Source organism: Ictalurus furcatus, chromosome 4 (assembly GCF_023375685.1).
Source record: "Ictalurus furcatus strain D&B chromosome 4, Billie_1.0, whole genome shotgun sequence".
Taxonomy (NCBI): domain Eukaryota; kingdom Metazoa; phylum Chordata; class Actinopteri; order Siluriformes; family Ictaluridae; genus Ictalurus; species Ictalurus furcatus.
Window position 1 is genome coordinate 21394638 of NC_071258.1, and position 22369 is coordinate 21417006.

The 22369-nt window shown below is 39.0% G+C and overlaps 1 protein-coding gene across 8 annotated transcripts in view; it reads right to left on the bottom strand.

Moving 5' to 3' along the window:
• sema4ba (sema domain, immunoglobulin domain (Ig), transmembrane domain (TM) and short cytoplasmic domain, (semaphorin) 4Ba) overlaps positions 1-22369 on the bottom strand; it is a 162324-nt gene that overhangs the window by 84224 nt on the left and 55731 nt on the right. For 7 of the 8 annotated variants that reach the window (XM_053623301.1, XM_053623303.1, XM_053623299.1 and 4 more), the window contains 2 exons: positions 19316-19701; positions 4356-4516 (listed from right to left, as the gene is read on the bottom strand). In XM_053623301.1, coding sequence (XP_053479276.1) covers positions 4356-4516; positions 19316-19481 — 327 coding nt within the window. In that variant the 5' untranslated portion in view covers positions 19482-19701. Of the gene's footprint in view, positions 1-4355; positions 4517-5052; positions 5493-19315; positions 19702-22369 lie in introns of those variants that run through there. The other variant, XM_053623306.1, reaches the window with a different exon arrangement.

The following is a 22369-nucleotide window of genomic DNA, read 5'->3' on the forward strand; positions in this document are numbered from 1 at the left end:
AAAGTCTAGCAATATCGCGAAGATGATAGAAAGCTGTGTTTGTGAGAGAGGAGATGTGCGAGTTAAGAGAGTATGGAGTCAAAGATAATACCAAGGTTGTGGACGGTAGGGGAGGGTCTGACCAGAACACCATTTATATCAGTTAACTGATCAGGGGGATGAGATAGAACATGTGGAGATTCTACTACTTACACATCCTTTTTTTCAGTATTGAGTTTGAGAAAATTACTGGTCATCCAGGAATTAATGTCCTTGTTATATATATAATTATATGTTATATATATAATTAATATCCTATTCAGATAAGGAATTTGTGGGGAAAGGGGCAGAATGATATGAGCTAATTGAGTTGAGTGTTGTCAGTATAGCAATGGAAATTAAGGCCATGGTGGTGAATAATGCGACCTAAGGGAAGCATGTAGATGATGAAAAGCAGTGGACCAAGTACAGAACCTGAGGAACACCTTGAGAAATAGAAACAGTGGTAGATTTAAATTGACGAATGGAAATGTAGTGCTGACGACCAGAGTGGTGAGAAATGAACCAAGATAAAACAATGCCAGAAATTCCAATAGCAGAAAGCCAAGAAATAAAGTATACTATGTGAGATAGTATCAAAAGTAGAACTAATGTCTAAGAGGACCAGAAAAGTGATGGCACCTGAGTTGGAGGCCATCTAAATAACATTTAAAACCCTGACAAGTGCAGTTACAGTGCTGTGAAGTGGACAGAAGCCAGACTGTAAGCATTCAAAGAGTTTGTAAGATCTTAAGTAGGAGAGAAGCTGAGAAGCAAACACTTTCTCCATTACTTTAGCCAAGAAAGGTAGATTAGAAATAGGGTGGTAGTTTTTAAGATCTGAGGGGTCCTAGCTAGGCTATTTTAAAACTGGAATGAGAATAGAAGTTTTGAGCTCTGGAGTAGTAAATGTTCTTTTGATGAGGAGGGACATAGGCACTGAGATAACAGGCAGGCAAAGCTTAAGTAAGGCAGTGGGGGCAGGATAAAGCTGACAGGAAGTATAATTAGATTTACTAATTAACTCAGAAACAGCAGATGGAGTAGTGGGGACAAATTCAGTAAAGGTACCTATCTGGCTACGAGTGAAAAAATCCTATAGCAAGTGTGGAGGGACAGAAAGAGATTGTAAATAGAGTCAAGTTTATTTTGAAAGGAGTTAAGGAATGACTAAAAGTTTATTAAAGGCAAAAATGAGGGGGCAGGAGAATTAATGAGATTATTAACAGTAGAGAAGTGTGTTTTGGGTCTAGAAGAAATAGATTTGTTATAATCAGCGATTATATCAGTTGGAAAGAATAGTTGCATGACATCTTTAGTGAAAGACTGTTGCAGTGATGCAGAGAAGGATATAGGATTAATGAAGGAAAAGTTGTAATAAAGAAAACAGAGATTTTAAAAGCAGACATGGAAAGAGGAAATTCACAGCTCAGTTACATCATGATCAGACAGTCCAATCTGAGAACCAGATACAGTGACACTGTTGATTCAGAATGCAGCAGCACGCCTCGTCTTCAACCAGCCCAAAAGGACTCATCTGACACCCTTCTTCATCTCGCTCCACTGGCCTCCTGTAGCTGCCTGTATCAAATTCAAGGCCTTGATGCTCACATACAAGACCTTGTCTGGATCAGCACCCACCTACCTCAACACTCTCCTGAATGCTTATGTCCCCTCACGCAATCTATTAATGGCCGACACTTAGTAGTGCCTACTCAGCCTGGCTCAAGGTCCCTTTCCAGAACCTTCACACTAACTGTCCTTCAGTGGTGGAATGAACTTCCAACCTCAATCCGGACAGAAGAATCGGTCACTATCTTCAAAAAACAACTAAAGACCCACCTCTTCCGTGAACACTTAACTAACACCTAAAACGCCAACCACACATTATCCTTTAAAAAAACAAAACAAACAAAAAAACCCCACATCTTTGGCACTTGCACTTCTACTCTGCACACTCTGCTTTTTTGGAACTCAATTAAAAAAAATCTTGTATGGTAGCACTACTTGTACTGTTCTCTGCTTTATATATCTCTTTGCTTGTATTTCCTTACTTGTAAGTTGCTTTGGATAAAAGCATCTGCTAAATGAATAAATGTAAATGTTTAGACCATGAGTACATATCAAATCTAAGATATGGCCACATGTCTGAGTTTGAAAATCAACATGTTGTACAAGGTTGAAACATTTAAACACAGATGAAAGTTTATGGGCAGCAGCACAATCAGTATCAACAAGTATACTGAAATCACCAAGTAATAACAGGGATGGACATATGGCACAGGTAAGAGTTACAAGCTCAGACAAAAACCACCTCTGCCTTTATTGCCAAAAAGCTCTATTTTGGTTTCATCTATCCAGAGAACCCGATCCCATTTGAAGTTCCAGTAGTGTCTGGCAAACTGAAGATGCTTGGGTTTGTTTTTGGATGACAGTAGAGGCTTTTTTCTTGAAACCCTTCCAAACAGCTTGTGGTGATGTAGGTAACTTCGGATTGTAGCTTTGGAGACTTTCTGACCCCAAGATGCAACTAACTTCTACAATTACCTAGCTGTGACCCTTGGAGATTTTTTGGCCACTCAAAAAATCTGACCTCTTCACAGTGCGTTGAGACAATATAGACACACGTCCAATTCCAGGTTGATTCATAACATTTCTCATTGACTGGAACTTCTTAATTATTGCCCTGATGATGGAAATGGGCATTTTCAATGTTTGTGCTATTTTCTTAAAGCCACTTCTCATTTTGTTAAGCTCAACAACCTTTTGCCGCACATCACAGCTATATTCCTTGGTCCTACCTATTGCTATGAATGACTAAGGGAGTTTGGCTTATGTGTTACCTCATATTTATACCCCTGTGAAACAGGTAGTCATGGTTGAACAATTTCCTGTTCCTAGTCACCCAGGAGTACTAAAAATGTAAAATATTAGTGGGAATATACTTCAAATATATTTTCCTCATATGAATTCATGTGTGTCAATAATTGTTGCATACCTATATTTAACTAAGATATTTTTATAAACCTGCATTTTGTTTGCAGTTGTTTGATATCCATGAGAACAGAGTATTTTTGTGAATTTTTTTTTAACAAAAGATCAAAAGGTTAAACAATAAAGACAATTTTCACAGCCTTCACACAACACGTACAGGTGCATCTTAAAAAAATTTGAATATCGTGGAAAAGTTAGTTTTTTCCATAATTTAATTAAAAAAGTGGGACTTTCACATACTCTAGATTCATTACACAAAGTGAAATATTTCAAGCCTTTTTTGTTTTAATCTTGATTATTACAGCTTACAGCTCATGGACATCAAAAATCCAGTATCTCAAAATATTAGAATAAAGAATTTATAATACAGAAATGTCGACCTTCTGAAAAGTATGTTAATTATGAACTCAATACTTGGTCGGGGCTCCTTTTGCATGAATTACTGCATCAATGCGGCACTACTGAGGTGTTATGGAAGCCCAGGTTGCTTTAATAGCGGCCTTCGGCTCGTCTGTATTGTTGGGTCTGTTGTCGCTCATAGATTCTCTATGGGATTCAGGTCAGGTGAGTTGGCTGGCCAATCAAGCACAGTAATACCACGGTCAGCAAACCAGTTACTAGTAGTTTTTTCACTGTGGGCAGGTGCCAAGTCCTGCAGGAAAAGAAAATCAGTATCTCCATAAAGCTTGTCAGCAGATAGATGCATGAAGTGCTCTAAAATCTCCTGGTAGACGGCTGCATTGACTCTCGACTTGAGAAAACACAGTGGACCAACACCAGCAGATGACATGACACCCCAAATCATCAATGACTATGGAAACTCCACTCTTCCTCCAGACTCTGGGACCTTGATTTCCAAATGAAATGCAAAATTTACTTTAATCTAAAAAGAGGACTTTGCACCACTGAGCAACGGTCAAGTTCTTTTTCTCCTTTTCCCAGGTAAGATGCTTCTGACATTGTCTCAACCATTGTCTCATGGTTCAGGAGTGGCTTGAAACTAGGAATGTGACACTGCAACATTTCTGTATTATAAATTCTTTATTCTAATATTTTGAGATACTAGTTTTTTAATTTCCATGAGCTGTAAGCCATAATCATCAAGATTAAACCAAAAAAGACTTGAAAGATTTTACTTTATGTGTAATGAATCTAGAACATATTAAAGTTCTACTTTTTGAATTAAATTACGGAAAGAAAATTAACTTTTCCATGATATTCTAATTTTTTTTTAGATGCATCTGGACATTTGTGCATGTGTTTGCTGCTTGCATAGAAAACTCTTTCAAAAGTAAGAATACACACTCACATGTGCACACACGAACACACACACACAAACTCACGTTGCGGTGCAGTTGCCCTCTGCTGATATCATTGAGGTTAAGTGCAAACAGAACTTCTCGTGCACCTATGTATAGTGTGTTATCTTCTGGACTCAGGAGCAGAGAGGTAAAGTTGAACACTCCAGCAGGTGAAAACCTCTTGGCTGGCCTGTCCTCTGTATCTGAAGACAAAGACAAGGGAGAGACAGAAATGAAGAGATTTTAAAATAATTGAGACAATGATGGTGAATCATATCACATGGTGTTAACACAGCAGTTGGTGTGGTATGATGTTTTCCTTTTTAATTTGCTAAACCTTTTAGTTTTGCCCAAAGCAATATGATTATGATGACTTGCATCTTCTAACTCTGTTACATGCAACCATGCTATTCTGAGAACACGTATTATGACCTTGTTATGTGAAGAAGTGCTAAGAAGGTGCACTCCTCTTTTGTTTGGTCTACCTTATTGTCCTTCAGGCTCTCCTTCTCTGCTAAGGAAATGGTTTTCCTGACACAAGGGGCGATAACGTGGACTTGTACCCAAAAATGTTTGTATTTAAGCTGTCTGTTTTAGAGACACATCAGACCAGACCAAACAAAATCAGATACCAAATATACTTCTTAAACATAGAAACCATTGACTATCAGACCATTAATACATATCACCTTCTTTTGTTTATTTAACTTTTTGCACACACTTGATAAGTTTCCTATACTTGTACAAGCTGGCTCTTGGCTGGTCTCCTGGTTCCCGATTCTAACTTCTGAAAAATTTACAAACAGCTTTGGTGACTCCGGTGGGACAGTGATGTCTTCTTCCTCCTTCCACCTGTACTCCTGTGATGACTGTATGGGTGAGTTAGTCATCCTGTAAAAAGAACATGCCAGGAAAAGGTATTTTCTCTAGTGAAGTTGTTCACTAGAAGGGTTTAAATTGTTGTAGTAACAATGACTATTAATCAGGATTCTATGGATAGTATTCCCAAGGCAGCTGTCTCCTGCCCTTTGCTGATAATGCTGAAGTTGGAAAGGAGGTAGGCAGAGATTAGATAAGTTATACCTGAAGAAAAAGGCAAAGACTTGCAAGGAGTGAAACCTCACAGAGCAGGCAGAGTGGAACAAAGAACACTGTTTTTTGCCTTGAGAAATATGTGAAGAAAAAGGACCTTAAAGGAGCAGTGCAGATTTTAAAACAATGGCACGCCTTGCTCTTGAATGAGAAATGTGAGAAAATTTCTACACAGGCACAAAAATGTTCCAAATTTTCACAGGAATTTTCTAAACTTGTTTGTTATTTCTGCTGAAAAGCCTGTGAACATTCTCAAGGTTCCGTCAATGCCCTTCAAGTCACACTACTGACACGTAAAATCAAGTTGTACTCCTTGCATCCTCTGGATGTTATATCTGGTTATGTGCTTATACCAGATGGTACAATGACTGTGAGGGGAAAGGTCAACTCTCTTAAAGCAATGCAGCTACGTAATAACAGGGTCGGGGTTACTTTAAAAATGTATTCCGTTACAGTTACAAATTACTTTTTTTTAAAATGTCATCAGTAACGTAATCCAAGTATCACAATATGAAAGTAATGTAATCTGATTCTTTTTGGATTATTTCAAGGTCACATATGTAAATTAAGTCAAGAGAAAAGCAATGTGATCTTAAATGCTTTTATTTAGAGCTTATTTTAGAGCGTAAAAACTTGTTCAATGTTTGGATTTGTTTTAATAAAATAAAATTTAAAAAAAGATCACTGCCCCTGATGCAGGTAACATTACGTCACAAAAAGCATTTCAGAGAACAATTTGTGTTAATTTCTATCAAATTAACTTTGCTCAAAATTTATTTGTGCATGCACCAGAAGGTTGCGCACATGAGTCATGACTGGCAAGAGAGAACCAGAACTATAATCAAGCAGCTGTATATATTGTGGATGTCAAAAGATTCATTTCTTTGATTTTAAATGTTTAAAAAAAATTGTAATCTTGATAGTATTCCCATTTTTTTTTTTTTTTTTTTACAAAATGTACTGTAATCTTATTACATTGTTTTTTTACGTAACTATAACAGATTACAGTTCCAGTTTTTTGTATCTTGATTACGCAACGCCATTTCATGCATTCCATTAAGCCTGCATAATAATGACTTCATCATGATTATTTGCAAATGTTCCCGGAATGCTATCATAAAGCTGCTGATTGTCACCAGAACAAGAATGAATCAGTGGTAGAGTACACTCAGCGTTTTGCTGAAAATTTTCTGTTGCATGGAGGTAGATCATGTGCCACTGTTGATGAAGTTTTTGGCAGTGTAAGATTACTTATAATGGAGACACCACTGTGAAACTGAACGTAAACACTGTAATATGGTGTGCTTTCAATCGAACAACTAGTCAACAAACTCGGGTCAAAAGATTTAGCATTTCTAATAAGTGCCGCTACTGTCATGAGCATGGGCACTGGGAGTATGTGTGAAGGAGGAAATGAGCTGATCTTAAGCAGTGGCATAAAATGTGTTCAAATTCTGGCCCAGAGCCATCGCACCAGAGGTGGGGCAGAGGCTCAATTTTCTTCATAATGATGGAATCGTAAGTTCAGTGCTCATGCATTTGATGTGGAGTGGCATTGTATGTTGTGTCCAGCTAACAACAAAACTGCTGGAGCGCAAACTCCTCAATCAGGGAAAACAGGATATGTTGGTATTGGTCAACAAGTTCTCACATTTGTTGAAGCATACCCAACCAAAAAGAAACAGCGTTTCACACTTTCAAAGTACTTGTCACTGACTTCTTTTCCAGAAGGGGAATAGCAGAGATCATTTTCTCAGACCGGGGTACTCATGAGAATGTTGTACATTCAATGGAAACACCAGTTTCTATACAGGTCTGAGGTTGAAAGACAAATTCAAACTTTGAAATAATGCTTGTCAAAGCTACATCAAAGTGGGGTTCCATGGGTGGATGCGCTGCCCACTGACTCTGTAAGCTCTGCTCAGCAGCTTGTCTGAGAGGCATGGCAAGAACCAACAAAGGGGGAACATACCACTGTACCTGGACAGCAAGTACCGATCAGAAACCACAAATCCGCCCACCTACCCCCCACCCCCCAAGAAAGTCCTTTGTTGAGTTGGCAGTGTGTTTTGGATCATTGTCTTGCTGCATGATAAAGTTCCTCCTGATTAATTTGGATGCATTTCGCCATAAATTGGCAGACATGTTTCTGTAAACTTATGAATTCATTCTGCTGCTACAGTCATGAATTACAACATCAATAAAGATTAATGAGCCTGTTCCAGAAGCAGCCATGCAAGCCCAAGCCATGACGATACCTCCACCATGTTTGGCAGATGAGCTTGTATGACTTGGATCATGAGCAGATAAGATGTACCTTTATTGATCCCCTGTAGGGGAAATTCAAAGATCGTGTCTTTCTCCACAATTTGGCCTTTTCATCACTTTGGTAGAGGCTAATGGTTCCAGAACTTTTGTTGCTTATCTTTGTATTTATTTGTGAAGTCCAACCTGGCTTTCCGATTCTTACCGCTGGTGAGTGGTTTTCACATTGTAGTATAGCCTCTATATTTCTGCTCTCAAAGTCTTCTTCGAATAGTGGATTGTGATACCTTCAACCCTGTCCTGTGGAGGTTGTTGTCACTGAATGTTGTTTTCCTTGGCCAACCCATTCGGTGTCTGTTGCTCAGTATACCAGTGGTTTCTTATTGGCCTTTTTACTAACAAATGCAGTTTTAACAAGTGAAACTGAAGGCTAAAACCAAGATTAGATTTTCAGAGCGATACATTGTTTAAACAACCAATCTAACAGGAGGCACATGGGTAAATGGTATATATAGTTGTTAGAGACAAAGGCCTGGGGATGTCTCTGTGAACAACATGCGTCAGTGTGTTCATTTAGACTCCCCAGGCCTGAATACTCTGTGGTCAATCACACTTTCTCGCTCATAGCACAGAACTAAGAGTTAAGAGAAATAAAAGGCTGAAAAGGTTGACGGAGGACTGAAGTACATAATCTGAGATTCCTTTGTCTCTAACAATAGTCATGTGAAAAAATAAGTATACGCCATAGACATTGTTGCCTTTTTGACATATTTGTACAAGCTCTGACGTGTGTGCCAACTTTTATGAAATTTTAAGCATGCTAAGCACCTCAAAACACCACAAAAGAGTATTATGTTTGATACGTTACCATGGCAACACTCTTTAAGATATCAAACATCATTTAACAAATTTAGATCAGCCATGTCTTGACATTATTCTGACCAAGTGTGAAGCAAATCAGGTAAATATAAGACAACTATTTAAAAGCATGTTTTAATTGACACACTTCCTGCTGCCAGTTGGTGGCGCTATGACCATGACTCACAATAGGTCACATCCATGTGATCAGCCTCCAGTACCAAACATAAAACTCAAGTTTTGTCTAAATCACTCTATTGCCTTACCATGGAAATCCCTTCGCAATTTGCATCTTCAATGACTTTGCATAATTTTTTCATGACAGTTACATGAATCCCCAAGGAGGAGTATTTAAAAATGCAGAGACTGCAATTTTCAAAAAAAATCCACATTAATTCCAAAATGTCTTACTTCTTGTTTGGCAGAACTAATAACTGTCATTTTGAAAATGATCCAGGTTGATGAATATATATACTGAGTTTGTTGACCATAGGTAAAACTGACCCCACCACTTTAGTCAAAAGGGGGCGCTACAGAGCCTCTCCTCCACGCCCATTTTTTTTTAGCTTTTGTGTACTACTAAGGGACGACAACTCTAACATGAGTGCTGACGTTCATGAAATTTTAAGCATGTTAAGGGCCTCAAAAACACCAGAAAGTAAAATAAATGCTTGATGTGTTACCATGGCAACAATATTTAAGATATCAAAAATCCTTTAACAATTTTACATCAGCTACGTCTTCACATTACTCTGACTAAGTTTGAGGCGATTTGGGTAAAGATAAGAGGGTTATTGCAAAGTCTGTTGTAATTCACACACTTCCTGCTGCCAGTTGGTGGTGCTATGACCGTGACTCACAAGAGTCACATCCATGTGATCAAATATACAGCTCAACTTTCATCTAAATTACTCATTGCATGCAGAAGATAAGAGACACTTCCTGTTTCCCTTTTTTTGCCATAAATTTATAGCTACACCATGGTGAAACCTTTCAAGATATCAAAAATCCATTCGAAATTTAGCATCATGAATGTCTTGGCATAATTTTGTCCATGTTTGGTGACAATCACATGAATTGCCTAGGAGGTGCATTTAAATGTTCAGAGCCTGCAATTTTCAAAAAATCCACATTAAATACAAAACGGCCAACTTCCTGTAGGGCGGAGCTAATGACTGTCATTTTGAAAGTTGTCCGGCATGAGGAGAACATGTACTGAGATTGGTGACTGTAGGTAAAACTAACCCAACCCACTTTTGTCAAAAGGTGGCGCTACAGAGCTCCCTCTCCACGCCTGTTTCTAAGGCTTTGCCAGTGTCTAACTGCCGACAACTCTGATGTGTGTGTCGAGTTTCATGTAATTGGAAGCATGCTACAAGCCTCAAAAACACCCAAGAAGATTATTAAAGTTTGATGCATTGCCATGGCAACAGTATTTAAGATAGCAAAAATACTTTCACTGCCTTGTTTTGACATTATTCTGACGAAGTATGAAGCAAATCGGGTAAAAATAAGAGGGTGATTTCAAAGCATTTTGACAAGTTCCACACTTCCTGCTGCCAGTTGGTGGTGCTACGACTGACTTACAATAGTTGCATCCATGTGATCGGCCTCCTTCAATGAACATACAGCTGAAGTTTCATCCAAATCAGTCAATGTATGCAAAAGTTATAACACACTTCCTGTTTCCCTTTTCTCACCATAAATTCGTTTCAACGCCATGGCCAAACCGTTCGAGACATCAAAACCGAGTTTGGTGGCAATTGGATGAATTCCCTAGGAGGACGATATCAAATTCCAGAGCAAGCGTTTTTCAAATAGCCCTAAATAACCGACTTCCTGTTGGGCGGAACTAATGATATACAGCACGCAAATTGTTCGGTCCGATGAGAACTATAGGTGTACCGAGTGCCATACATATACGTGCTAGAATGTATCCAAGATTTCAGATTGCATTCAAGGGGGCGCTGTAGAGCCTCCCTGCCACGCCCGTGTACTAGCTTTGGCCCGGCCCTAATGGCCGCGGATTCCGACTTGTCTGTAAATCTTCAAGAGTTTTTGAGCATGGTAAGGGCTCCAAAAGCCCCCAAAACTTTGAAGAAAAATAATAAGAAGAAAAATCCTAAGGAAAACAATAGGGCCTTTAAACGGAGCAGATACAATAGGGCCTCAGACCTCCAGTGGTCAGGCCCTAAATATAGCAGCAAGCAGCAATTAATGGGGCAAGCACTAAAGAGGCTAAACGAGGAGCAAAATAAGCATGGCAGGGAGCATCAAGACCAACTGTAAAAAAAAAAATGTAAAAAAAAGAGCAATTTTAGACATTTGTACAAGATTTTAGGCAAAATGGTTGAACATTCATGAATAGAATCAATTCTTATACGATTTAATTGCTTATCATATTTGACCAATTGGTGGCGCTGTGACCAGATTGATGTGATGTGGTCAGTGTGGGGTCACAATGACAAACAGAAAGTTTGGTGTCAGTATGAATTTGATGAAAATCAGGCCAACAGTCTAGGAGGAGTTCGAAAAAAGTAGGTTTTCAACAAAATTCAAAATAGCAGACAAGAAGTTAGACCAAATATGGCATAATTAGTATCATTGTTCTCGGCATAACTCATGGAATCAATCAAGACCACTTTCATTACAATAGGCAAAATTATTCAAAAGCTTTTAGCATTTTTAAAAATTTCATTATACTATGTGGGTATTTTAAAACTTCTTGAGTACCTTCAGGGCATGGTGCTGATGACACTTAAAGAGTTTCATAACAATATGCCTTCGTAATAATAAATAAATAAATAAATATTGTGTGTTTACTCAGGTTGCCTTTGTTTTATGTTGTATTTCTTTGAAGATCTAAAAATATTTAGTAAGAGATATTAGGGCTGCACAATTAATCGAATATCGATCGCGATTACGATTTTGACTGCCCACGATTACATCGACTGCGATATTGATGTTTAAAGTTCGTCCTCATTGCTCATAGAAAACTCTGCTGCAGATCAAATCAAGCGCTTCCTGAACTTACAGCCAATCACCATAGAGTGGCGCTGGGCTTACGTCATTTTGCAATGCCAAAACCCTGAAACGGATTAGCATTTTAGCGCTCGATCTGCCAGCTTCGCTTCAAGCTCCAGCGCTTTGCGCAAGGGGAAATCATGACATTAACATGTTGCTAAATTGCACTACAGAGGATGTCGGGGACATTAAACTTCCTCGCGCCGAACAGGAAAACACTTTGCAGATAAACTCATGGTTCTACAGTGTGACAATTTCACTCGCGTTTGCGACTGAAAAGTACTTATATAGTATTTAATTAATAAGTATTTATTCACGGTGCGAGTGACCTGTTCGGAGTTGTATAATACAATCGGAATAAAAACTACAGGAAGTCCAAAATGCATCTACACTGCACAACAGTTATTTTCACACTGCTTTTCATCTTCTCAGTCAACCAAACAAGTGTGTAAATACTGCAAAGAAGCCATTACGATGAAAAGTAACTCTGTACATCATCTGCTTCAACTTCCCGATCTCACAAACTGCCATTTTTTATTGACCCCGCAAAATGACCTGAACTTGCACCTGCTCGTGTAGACACAGCGGCGTCGCGCAGAGTAAATTAATAATAATGCTAATGCTACAAGGTGGGATGAATTCAAACTTCTTAATTAAATAATTCCTCACCAATCATAATCAAGATTAGCAACTGTTCAGTCTGTAAACATACAGTACACTGCTGCTCTCCATTCGCTAACTCTAATAGACAGCGCATTCACTTCATTTAAACTAACGGTTGCCAGATATCACTAGAAAAGTCAACTCCAGTTTCCATGTTTTGATTTGATCCCCCCAAAACACAATATTATCAGCAGCCATGGCAACACTGTATTGGGGGAACCATGTAAAACTGATAACAAAAATAAAACTACTAAAATGTAAAGACAGAAAATGTGCTTAGTTATAAATAAATAATTTAATATAAAAAATAGACATTATAATAACTTCATAAAATATAAATAAAATGAGAAATGAAATAACGAATAATGTTTAATTACTATGGGTTGCATTTAATATCAATTTGATATTAAGCTTAGTTCGCTATTTCCTTATAAGGCTATTAGCCTTTTTCCTAATATGGATAATTTTTGTGTTAGTCTACTTTTAATGAGGACTATTTATTGTTTAAGATATTTAAAAATAAATATTTTATGCTGTTTATTTATCAATTATCCAACAGTATTTCTCATTGCTATTATTTTAACTCAATTAACAGTGACCATGATCAGAGAGCTTACATTTAACTGTTTATGATAGACCTCCTGATTAAAGTTTAAACAAAAAAAAGTTTGGTATCTGGATGGGTTTAGGTTGTAAAAATCCTGATCGGTGCATCCCTAATGAACACCATTAAACTAAAGCGCTTTGCATCTGACGGGTAAATGAACTCAGCCAATCGCATCCTATATGAGATTATTCAGATATATACACAATATACACAGAACGGTTCGAGAACTGACTCCAGCCCAGAGCCATGACAGTGGAAAATGTCTAATAGTGTAGCTTTTAAATATATTTAAGAGGAGCAGACTTCAAAGACTGAATAGTGAGGTTTATTGTATTTGTTTACAAGGTGGAACAGGTTAACGGTTGTTTTTTGCATACAGCCTGTAAAGTTAAGTGAAAATATTACATTTAGTTTATCAGAAAGTAAATTATAATGTGTCATGGCTCACACCATGTTCCTAAATTCTGTCATAATTGACAAGCTCAAGTTTTCTCATGCCTACTTGTGTGTTATATTGTGGCACATTAATTTGCCCAAAAAAAAAAATAAATAATTAAAAAAATAATAAAAAAAACCCTCAACTTTAACCGTGCTCCAAAATTTGTGACTGCTCCTAAATTTTTGTAATTAGGAGCACAAGTGCTCCTAAAAAAAATTGTTACCTTAGAGCCCTAAAACTGGTTCTCACAATTCCCCCCCGAAAAAAGTGGATGAAGATTCATCCACAGAGTAAATCTGTATTATGGAAAATATTTTAAATCAAGTTTCGAAAAGTTGTCGGAAGCTTGGCGATGGTGACATTGAAGTCGAGCAGCCGTGGTGTACTTCGTTTGGAGCATACGGTTAGTTTTTTATTTCTAGCGATTGCATTTAGGCTTCAAACTTCATAAAAGTTGTGTTCATTTGTGAAAATTATCTTGATGCACAAAACGTGTTAGTATTGTAAACTTTTGTTGATCACAGAGCTTATTTTTTAAAATAATTCAAAAGTCTATGTGAAAATCCTATTGGGTTTTTGTCGAGGGAACCGGTGTGATGCTAACTTCCGGGTTTCGGTACAAAATGACGTCATCCCTGCACCTCTCCATTGGGTGATTTGGCTGCGTCTGTCATCTTGTAAACACTGTTATTGCCTTTTCTGGAGACGCATGAATTGTTTTCATTTGGTTGCATATTGTTATATTGGATTGCATATTTTCATTTGGTTCATGGCTGACCCTGCACTCTGACCCCAACTTCTTAAAATACTGGGGTATGGGAAGAAAAGAATTTCACTGTGCATATGTATATGTGACCAATAAAGACTCATTCATTATAATTATAACCATATCAGATCAGCGATTATGGTCTGCACTTATATAGCACTTTTTTAACCATAGCAGTTCTACAAAGCGCTTTACACTGGTTCTCATTCACTCATATATACACACACACACACACACACCAATGCTAGCAGGCCCTTGTCATCTCAAAACTGAACTATTGCAGTTCACTACTCTCAGGTCTCCCAGCCAGCTCCATCAAACCCCTTCAGATGATTCAGAATGCAGCAGCATGCCTCATATTCAACCAGCCCAAAAGAATTGGGCATTTCACACCCCTCTTCATCTCCCTCCACTGGCTTCCTGTAGCCGCCCATATCAAATTCAAGGCCTTGATGCTCACATACAAGACCTTGTCTGGAACAGCACCCTCCTACCTCAACACTCTCCTGAAGGCTTACATTCCCTCATGCAATCTGCGATCAATCAATGACCGACGCTTAGTAGTGCCTACTCAGCGTGGCTCAAGGTCCCTTTCCAGAACCTTCACACTATCTGTCCCTCAGTGGTGGAATGAACTTCCTATCTCAATCCAGACCGCAGAATCTGTCACCATCTTCAAGAAACAGCTAAAAGACCCACCTCTTTGTGTACACGTAACAAACCCCTAAAAACAAACAAACAAAAAAAAAACAACAACAAAAAAACGCTACTCTGGCACTTACACCTCTACTTTGTGCACTTTGCTTCTTCAAGAACTCAATTAATAGATCTTGTATTGTTCTCTGCTTGATAGATCGCTTTGCTTGTATTCTCTCATTTGTAAATCGCTTTGGATAAAAGCGTCTGCTAAATGAATAAATGTAAATGTAGCAGTGCTGCCATGCAAGGCGCTAGCTTGCCATCGGGAGCAACTTGGGGTTCAGTGTCTTGTGTTACGTTATCCAATGTATTTCTGTTTGCTCTATGTGCCTTTTGTATGTCTATGTCGGTGGTGGGCTGGGTTTTCTTTTGTCTCCTCCCCCTTCTATAGGCCCCGCCTACTGCATGCGTCACGTTCCAGCTTGCTACTGGACGATCACGTCTTGTCCACACCTGATTCGGCCTTGTGCGACAGGATTGGTTGCCTGCACGCTTCTGGAAGTGTACTTAAGCCTCGTCAGTGTCCATCCCAGGGCAGATGATTGCTTTTCTCCGGTGTATAACTATTTCACCTGTGTATGACCTTATGCCTGTTTTGACTTTGTTTATGATCTGCCCCGTTACGATTCATGGGATACCCTTGTGTATATATGTACATTTTACTTTTGTTAATTAACACTAATAGTCACGTCTCTAAATAGTGCACGGTTAAGCGTGGTTTGTAGGAAGTCGGCGCCATTTGTGTTGATTCTTCTTTTCTCCTGTTTTTGGGTTAGCTAGGGAGTGAGGGAAGACGGTGTATTTTTTGTTTTCTTTTCTTGTAGGTCGGTTAGTTTTCTTTGGTAAAGTTAGAGGGAATTTTTGTTTATTATTTTGGCCTGGCCGGCTTCTGAAGATTTAAACCACTGTGTATATAAAAAGGTGCTCCGTTAGGAGAATAAACTGAACAAACGCAATCTTGGTCTCGCCAACCCTTTTCTTTTTTTTTGATATGTTGCGGCCCGACCTAGACCGGGTTCGTAACAATTGCCCAAGGACACGTTGGCATGTGGCGTCATGTGGGCCGGGAATTGAACCGCCAACCTTACAATTAGTGGACAACTCGCTCTACCGCCTGATTAGAATGTTTTACTCCCTTTCAAGAGACCAAAAAAATATCAGTTACTTGACAAAGCTAGAGTTTTCACTGCATACTCTGTGGCGCTTGACGATAGCACAGACAAAACTGACAATGCTCAGCTAGCCATTTTCATCAGGGGTATTAATGACCAATTCGAAGTGGCAAGAGTTGTTGAGTTTGTGTCCAATGCATCGCTGTATGCAAGGATATATTTCAACAGCTACGTGACACAGTTGAGCGTGCTGGTTTGCCATGGCATAGACTGATAGGCATCACCACTGATGGAACCCCATCCATGACAGGCAAAAATAAACAAACAAATAAATAAAATAAATTTAAAACAATACATTTAAAAAAACAGCCTGGTAATTGTGGTACAAAGAAAGTTAGAGGAGTAAAACGCAGATCCAGCAGTTGTTGTGTACTGAATCATACAAAAACAGGCACTGTGCAGCAAATGCTTGAAATATGAACATCATGTCTGTTGTCCTGAAAAATATCAATTACATCAGATTGTGGAAAACTCAGCTTTCTGCAAAGAAAATCCTCAGTCATTGCATGCAGATCTCTTGTGGAGGAGGGCACAGCATTCAGTGGTGATGGATATGCCTCTGCTATTAAAAACCTTATGCATGAATTTGATCAGCGTTTTGCTGACTTCAGGGCACACCGTGACACCTTCCAGCTGTTTGCAGATCCCTTCTCTGATGTGGAGAGTGTCCCAAGTGTGTTGCAAATGGAAATTATTAACTTGCAGTGCAATAGTGAGCTAAAAACTAAATTCAGAGAGGCACAGGGAAAAGCAGACATTAGTGGACAATTTCTGAAAAAATTACCACCGTCCTTCCCAGAGCTGTCCAAAGTGTTCAGTTGGGTAATGTGAATTTTTGGAAGCACATATCTGTGAGAGCAACTTTTCTCTACTATGAACTTTAATAAATGCCAGTAGCTACAGGTCCAGGCTTAGTGATGCCCATCTTGAAGCTGCACTCAGGGTTTCAACTGTGACTTCCATCAGGACAAATGTGACTCAGCTGTTTGAGCAGAAGTGCTGCCAGGTGTCTGGCAAGAAATAGCATAAAGTACAAATGTATTCAAGGTGTAACAATGACTCAGGTTGAGTGATACCCAAATGCAGTTTATTAAGACACAGCAAGTTAAGAGAACAGACACACGTGGGTAGAAACACCAGTGCAAACAACATTGATAGAGGCAGACAGCAAACTAGTCCAAACAAGCACACGAGTAGAAGGCAGGTTGCAACAAGTTATATAAACGTTAACCAAGGCAGAGATAAACATGGACAGAACAACAGTGAAAAACAACAACGCTCAGAAACGCAGCCATGGCAAACAAGACTTCGAACAGCAAACGAACACAAAGGGCTTAGATAGTCTGAGTAATGAGGAACCGGTGTGCTGTAATCAGTCCAAGCAAGCGGGCTCTTCGCTAACTTGTCATCAGGAGCAACTTGGGGTTCAGTGTCTTGCCCAAGGACACTTCGGCATGTGGAGTAATGTGGGCCTGGAATCGAACCGCCAACCCTACGATTAGTGGACAACCCGCTCTACCACCTGAGCCACAGCCGCCCACACAGGACCACTTGGGTAATGTGGTCCTGTGTTACAACTCAGGCGAGTGAGACCTCCAGTGGCCAATTGAGGAAATCTCACCGGCGTTCATGACACATGGATTGCATTTGATAATTTGCAAGTTTTCAAGAAGTTAAAATAAAGTAAGGAAAGTTTTTCTGCTAGCTTAAAAACTAATGTATATAAAAATGTATACAGTAGAAACTCCTGTTTGCATTTTTTGTTAAGTATGACAAAAACATGTTAGAAATAGAAATAAAAAAAAAAAAAGGAAGTTTTCAGAAATATTGCACTTTCATGTAATACTTCAACGTTGAAGTGGCCCTCCAAGATGACAATACCAGCAGTGGCCCCAAGCCAATTTGAGTTTAAGACCCCTGCTGTGCATGCTTTGTAAGTGTTTTTGGGCAATGGCTTCAGCAATCAGTTGTCAAAAAATCCTACAGATACATCTGATCTTTATTTGAGGTTAATCTGAATCACTTTGGAACATGAGTTTGAATGCAATTAGTTAATTCTGAGTACAGTCACAGGTCCCATTATAAAAGGGTGTGCCCATTTGGGCATCCATGATTTTTTTAAATGTATTTTTCCACCTAAAACATTTCTATTTGTTTTCACTTGAATTTTGTTGGTTGTAATATCACATTAAAGGTGGGGAAAGATCCAACATGTTTATCTTGGTTTCCTGTTTTTACATCACAAAAACATGAGATTTTAACAGAGGTGTGCAGACTTCTTATATCTGCTGTAAGATGAGGTCTGTAGAACCAAAACAGTCTACTTAATCTTTCTATAGAAGTAAGCATGTGACCTAGTTGGACAAGATTCCCACTTAGATTTCCAATGTAAAAGACAGACATTTAGTTTTACGTTTCAATACATTTTAACAGCTCTGATGGAGAGAAAAATTAATTCAAGTGGAAAATCTTTGAGAAAATGGCAATTTTTGAGGGTAAGGACAGAAAACACAAGATGTGTGCGGTTGTGAAATACTATCAGTCCTATACAACCTGTTTTTGTCTAGAAATGGCAGGTGAAACGGATTATACTTCTAAAAAAACTAGGAAGCCTGTACAGACATGCATAATTCCTGTCTTTTTCTTTTTAATCTTGTTTTGATCCATGATTGTGATGGCAGATATTTTGACAACTCATTCTACAACCGTAGATTTTATTGTCCAACCTGTCTAACATGGAAAAAGGTGGCTTGAGCAAAGCAACCATTTTAATGTAAGTACATAAATAATTAGAAAGAAAGTCAGAATCTAAACTAAACAACTCTCTGGGTAAATAAAGATAATTCTTAGTTCTTTACAAAGGACATAGAACAAGAAAGAGGCCATAGATGAACATTCTTTTTATGTTAGCTTATTTCTAACTCTGTGAAATGCATGCTGAGAGCTGATTGGCTGAAGACCGTCACAAGAATTCAGCAGAGAAATATGAGCCATAGTGTTCATTTTGGGTTTTCTTGACCTGCAGTTGATATTTGACTTATATTTAGGTGGCCAAGCACCAAGGGTGCATAGGTACCCTATTGTTATTCTACCTTTCTTATTATTATTATTCTGCTTCTTTGTGAAATTTGGGCCTAATTTGTCTGTTCCACCACCTGCTCCACTATGCCTTGCTTACCATCTCTTACTGCTGAAAAGCTACCAGAAACAGTTAGTAAATAATGATCTGAGGTCAGTTTTGCTTTGTTCAATAAGCTTAAGGGCAAGTTTTGAAGTCATTGAAAGCTGGTCCAAGAACAGCAACTGAAGGGATGTCCCACAGTCCACCTATATTTTGAACAACTTCTGCTTAGCTTTTTAAACTACAACTGTAGTCAGTAGCACTTCAGTGTATCTGTGTCAGTGTGTTGTTCTTACCGTATACAAAGCTTAAGCGTGGTGTGACATCATCCTCAGCTCTTTGCACTGAAGCAGCCATGTAAAAGATGGTCAGGAGGAAAAGGGCACATGCTGAGAAAGAGTGCCATACCTCACTTGCCATCCTTATGCCGCTACTTACTAAATTTACTACCTTCAAGAACATTCAGAAGCTTATGGAATGCATAACATTCCTTTGTTCCTGCAAGGTTCCTTCTCTGAGTCCAGGGCTACTGCAATGAATGGCAGAACTGTGTGCTGCTGATGATGATGGAATGCTTGAACATAGACTTCAACACAGCATCCTTCCACAAACAGATAAGCCTCCCAAAACAGGCAGTCTACTCATTTCAGCCTCCATTTGATTACAGCACCTCCAATAAAGCCTGAAAATAGAACACAAACAAAAGTCAGGTTAGTCACATCACAAGGAAAGAATTTTCTATTTGTCGTCCTGTGAGCATGCCCCATCAAACTGTAATTCCATGGAATATGCAAAATAAATGATTGACCTGAAACACAACACTGTGTATGCCCTTATTGCACTTTGCCTGGTATGAGTGAGACAACGCCTGGAGTAATTTCACAAGAAATACACGTTTATGGAGAGATGTAGGTCTACCCTGATAAATTGACAGTACTTTGTTTTAACATATGTTCACAATATTTTACATAAAACATAAGAAAAATCAGGAATAGTGTATCTGCTACCTTTATGACTAAATGCTATTTAGTTGACCTTTAACTAACAATGGGTCTCATTTATCACTCTCTATACTGTGCAATCGGATTTATTTGTAAATCGTTTGTAGGAGCATTTACACAAGAAATTTGGTATTCATGAAAAGCCTGTAAATTCTGGAAAACATTCGTATTCCATGTATGCTTCTGAGTGTGTGCAAATGTACGCATATGAAGACTAACTTATGTAAACCTCAAATAATCAATTTAAGAACCTATAATTTGCAAAGGAGTTACTGCATTTCAATTGCCAAAATAATGCATCCTCCATATTTTTATATATAAAAATATATAATAAAATAATAATAAATAAATATATAATAAAATACTCACACACTCACCAATCAGCCATAACATTAAAACCACTGACAGGTGAAGTGATTAACATTGACTATTTTGTTTTAATGGTACCTGTCAAGGGGTGTGGTGATAGGCAGCAAGCGAACAGTCAGTTCTTGAAGTTGCTGTCTTGGAAGCAGGAAAAATGAGCAAGTGTAAGGATCTAAGTGACTTTAACAAGGGCTAAATTGTGATGGCTAGATGACTGGGTCAAAGCATCTCCAAAACAGCAGGTACAGTGGGGTTTTCCAGGTATGCAATGGTTAGAACCTGCCAAAAGTGGTCCAAATAAAGACAACCGGTGAACTGGCAACAGGATCATGGGTGCCCAAGGCTCACTGATACACATGGGGAGCGAAGGTTAGCCTGTCTGGTCCGATCCCACAGACGAGCTACTGTAGCACAAATTGAAAATGTTCATACTAGCTATGACCGAAAGGTATCAGAACACACAGTGCATCGCACGGTCGAAGTTTAGGTTGTTGTTTTTTTTAAGAGATGGTAACATTAAGGTGCCACAATATAACGTACAAGTAGGCATGAGAAAAAAAGTCAATTATGACAGAATTTAGGAACATAGTGTGAGCCATGACAAATTAATTTACCTTCTGATGAACTAAATTTAATATTTTCAGTTAATTTCACAGGCTGTATGCAAAAAACAACAACCGTTCAATGTTCAGTCTTTGAAGTCTGCTCCTCTTAAATATATTTAAACTTACACTATTAGACATTTTCCACTGTCATGGTTCTGGGCTGGAGCCAGTTCTCGAACTGCTCTGCGTATATTGTGTATACAGGCCTATCTGAATAATCTCATATAGGATGTGATTGGGTGAGTTCATTTATCCGCTAGACGCAAAGTGCTTTAGTTTAATGGTGTTCATTACTGATCCACCGATCATGGTGGTGGAAGTGTGATGGTGTGGGGATGCTTTGCTGCTTCAGGGCCTTTGCAACTTGCAATAATTGAGGGAAACATGAATTCTGCTCTCTGCCAGAAAATCCTAAAGGAGAATGTCTGGTCTTCAGTCTGTAAGTTGCAACTCAAGCGCACTGGATTATGTAGCAAGACAATGATTCAAAGCACAGGAGTAAGTCCACCTCTGAATGACTCAATAAAACCTAAATTAAAGTTTTGGCGTGGCCTAGTCAAAGTCCTGACTTAAACCAATTGAGATGCTGTGGCAGGACCTTAAACAGGCAGTCTATGCTCAAAAACCCTCCAATGTGGCTGAATTAAAGCAGCTCTGCAAAGAAGAGTGGGCCAAAATTCCACCACAGTGCTGTGAAAGACTCTCCAGTTATTGGAACCATTTGGTTGCAGTTATTACTACTAAAGGTGACAAACTGTCACGGGGGGAGTCCAGGGAGACAGATGCACATGTAGAAATTCTTTATTAACGACAGGCCACCAGGAAGCAGACTCAGGGAAAAGTACTCAGGAACAGGAAACACTAGGGAACCAGAACAACCAGAACTCAAAACTAGAAAACAAAACTAGAAAATACTAAACAAACAGTGCATAAACCAAAAGATAACAGATGTAATGAAACAAGAAACACAAACATAACCTGACTTGATGTAATGCTCTAGCACCTAAGGAGAAAAACTAGGGAACTTAAATAGATCACTAATCAAGCAGGGAAAATAAGTTGTTCTACATGGGGAATGAGGGTCCCCTCTAGTGGTCCAGCATGGAACTACCCCTGTATGCCATGACAGATACCCCCCCACCCCTTAAGGCACGCCTCCTGAAGTGCCACCAGTCAGAGGGACCCAAAGCAGCAAGCGCAGCGAGGCCCGAGGGGGGAGTGACAATGGCGGCAAGACCAGGGTGGGGAGTGACGACAACAGCAAGGCCAGAGGGGGGAGTGACAAGGACGATGAAACAAGTGACGAGCAACGTCCCCAGCTGAGCAAGGAAGCAGTGCTGTGCCACCAAGAGGAGTGAGTGGGAAGGTAAATTCACCA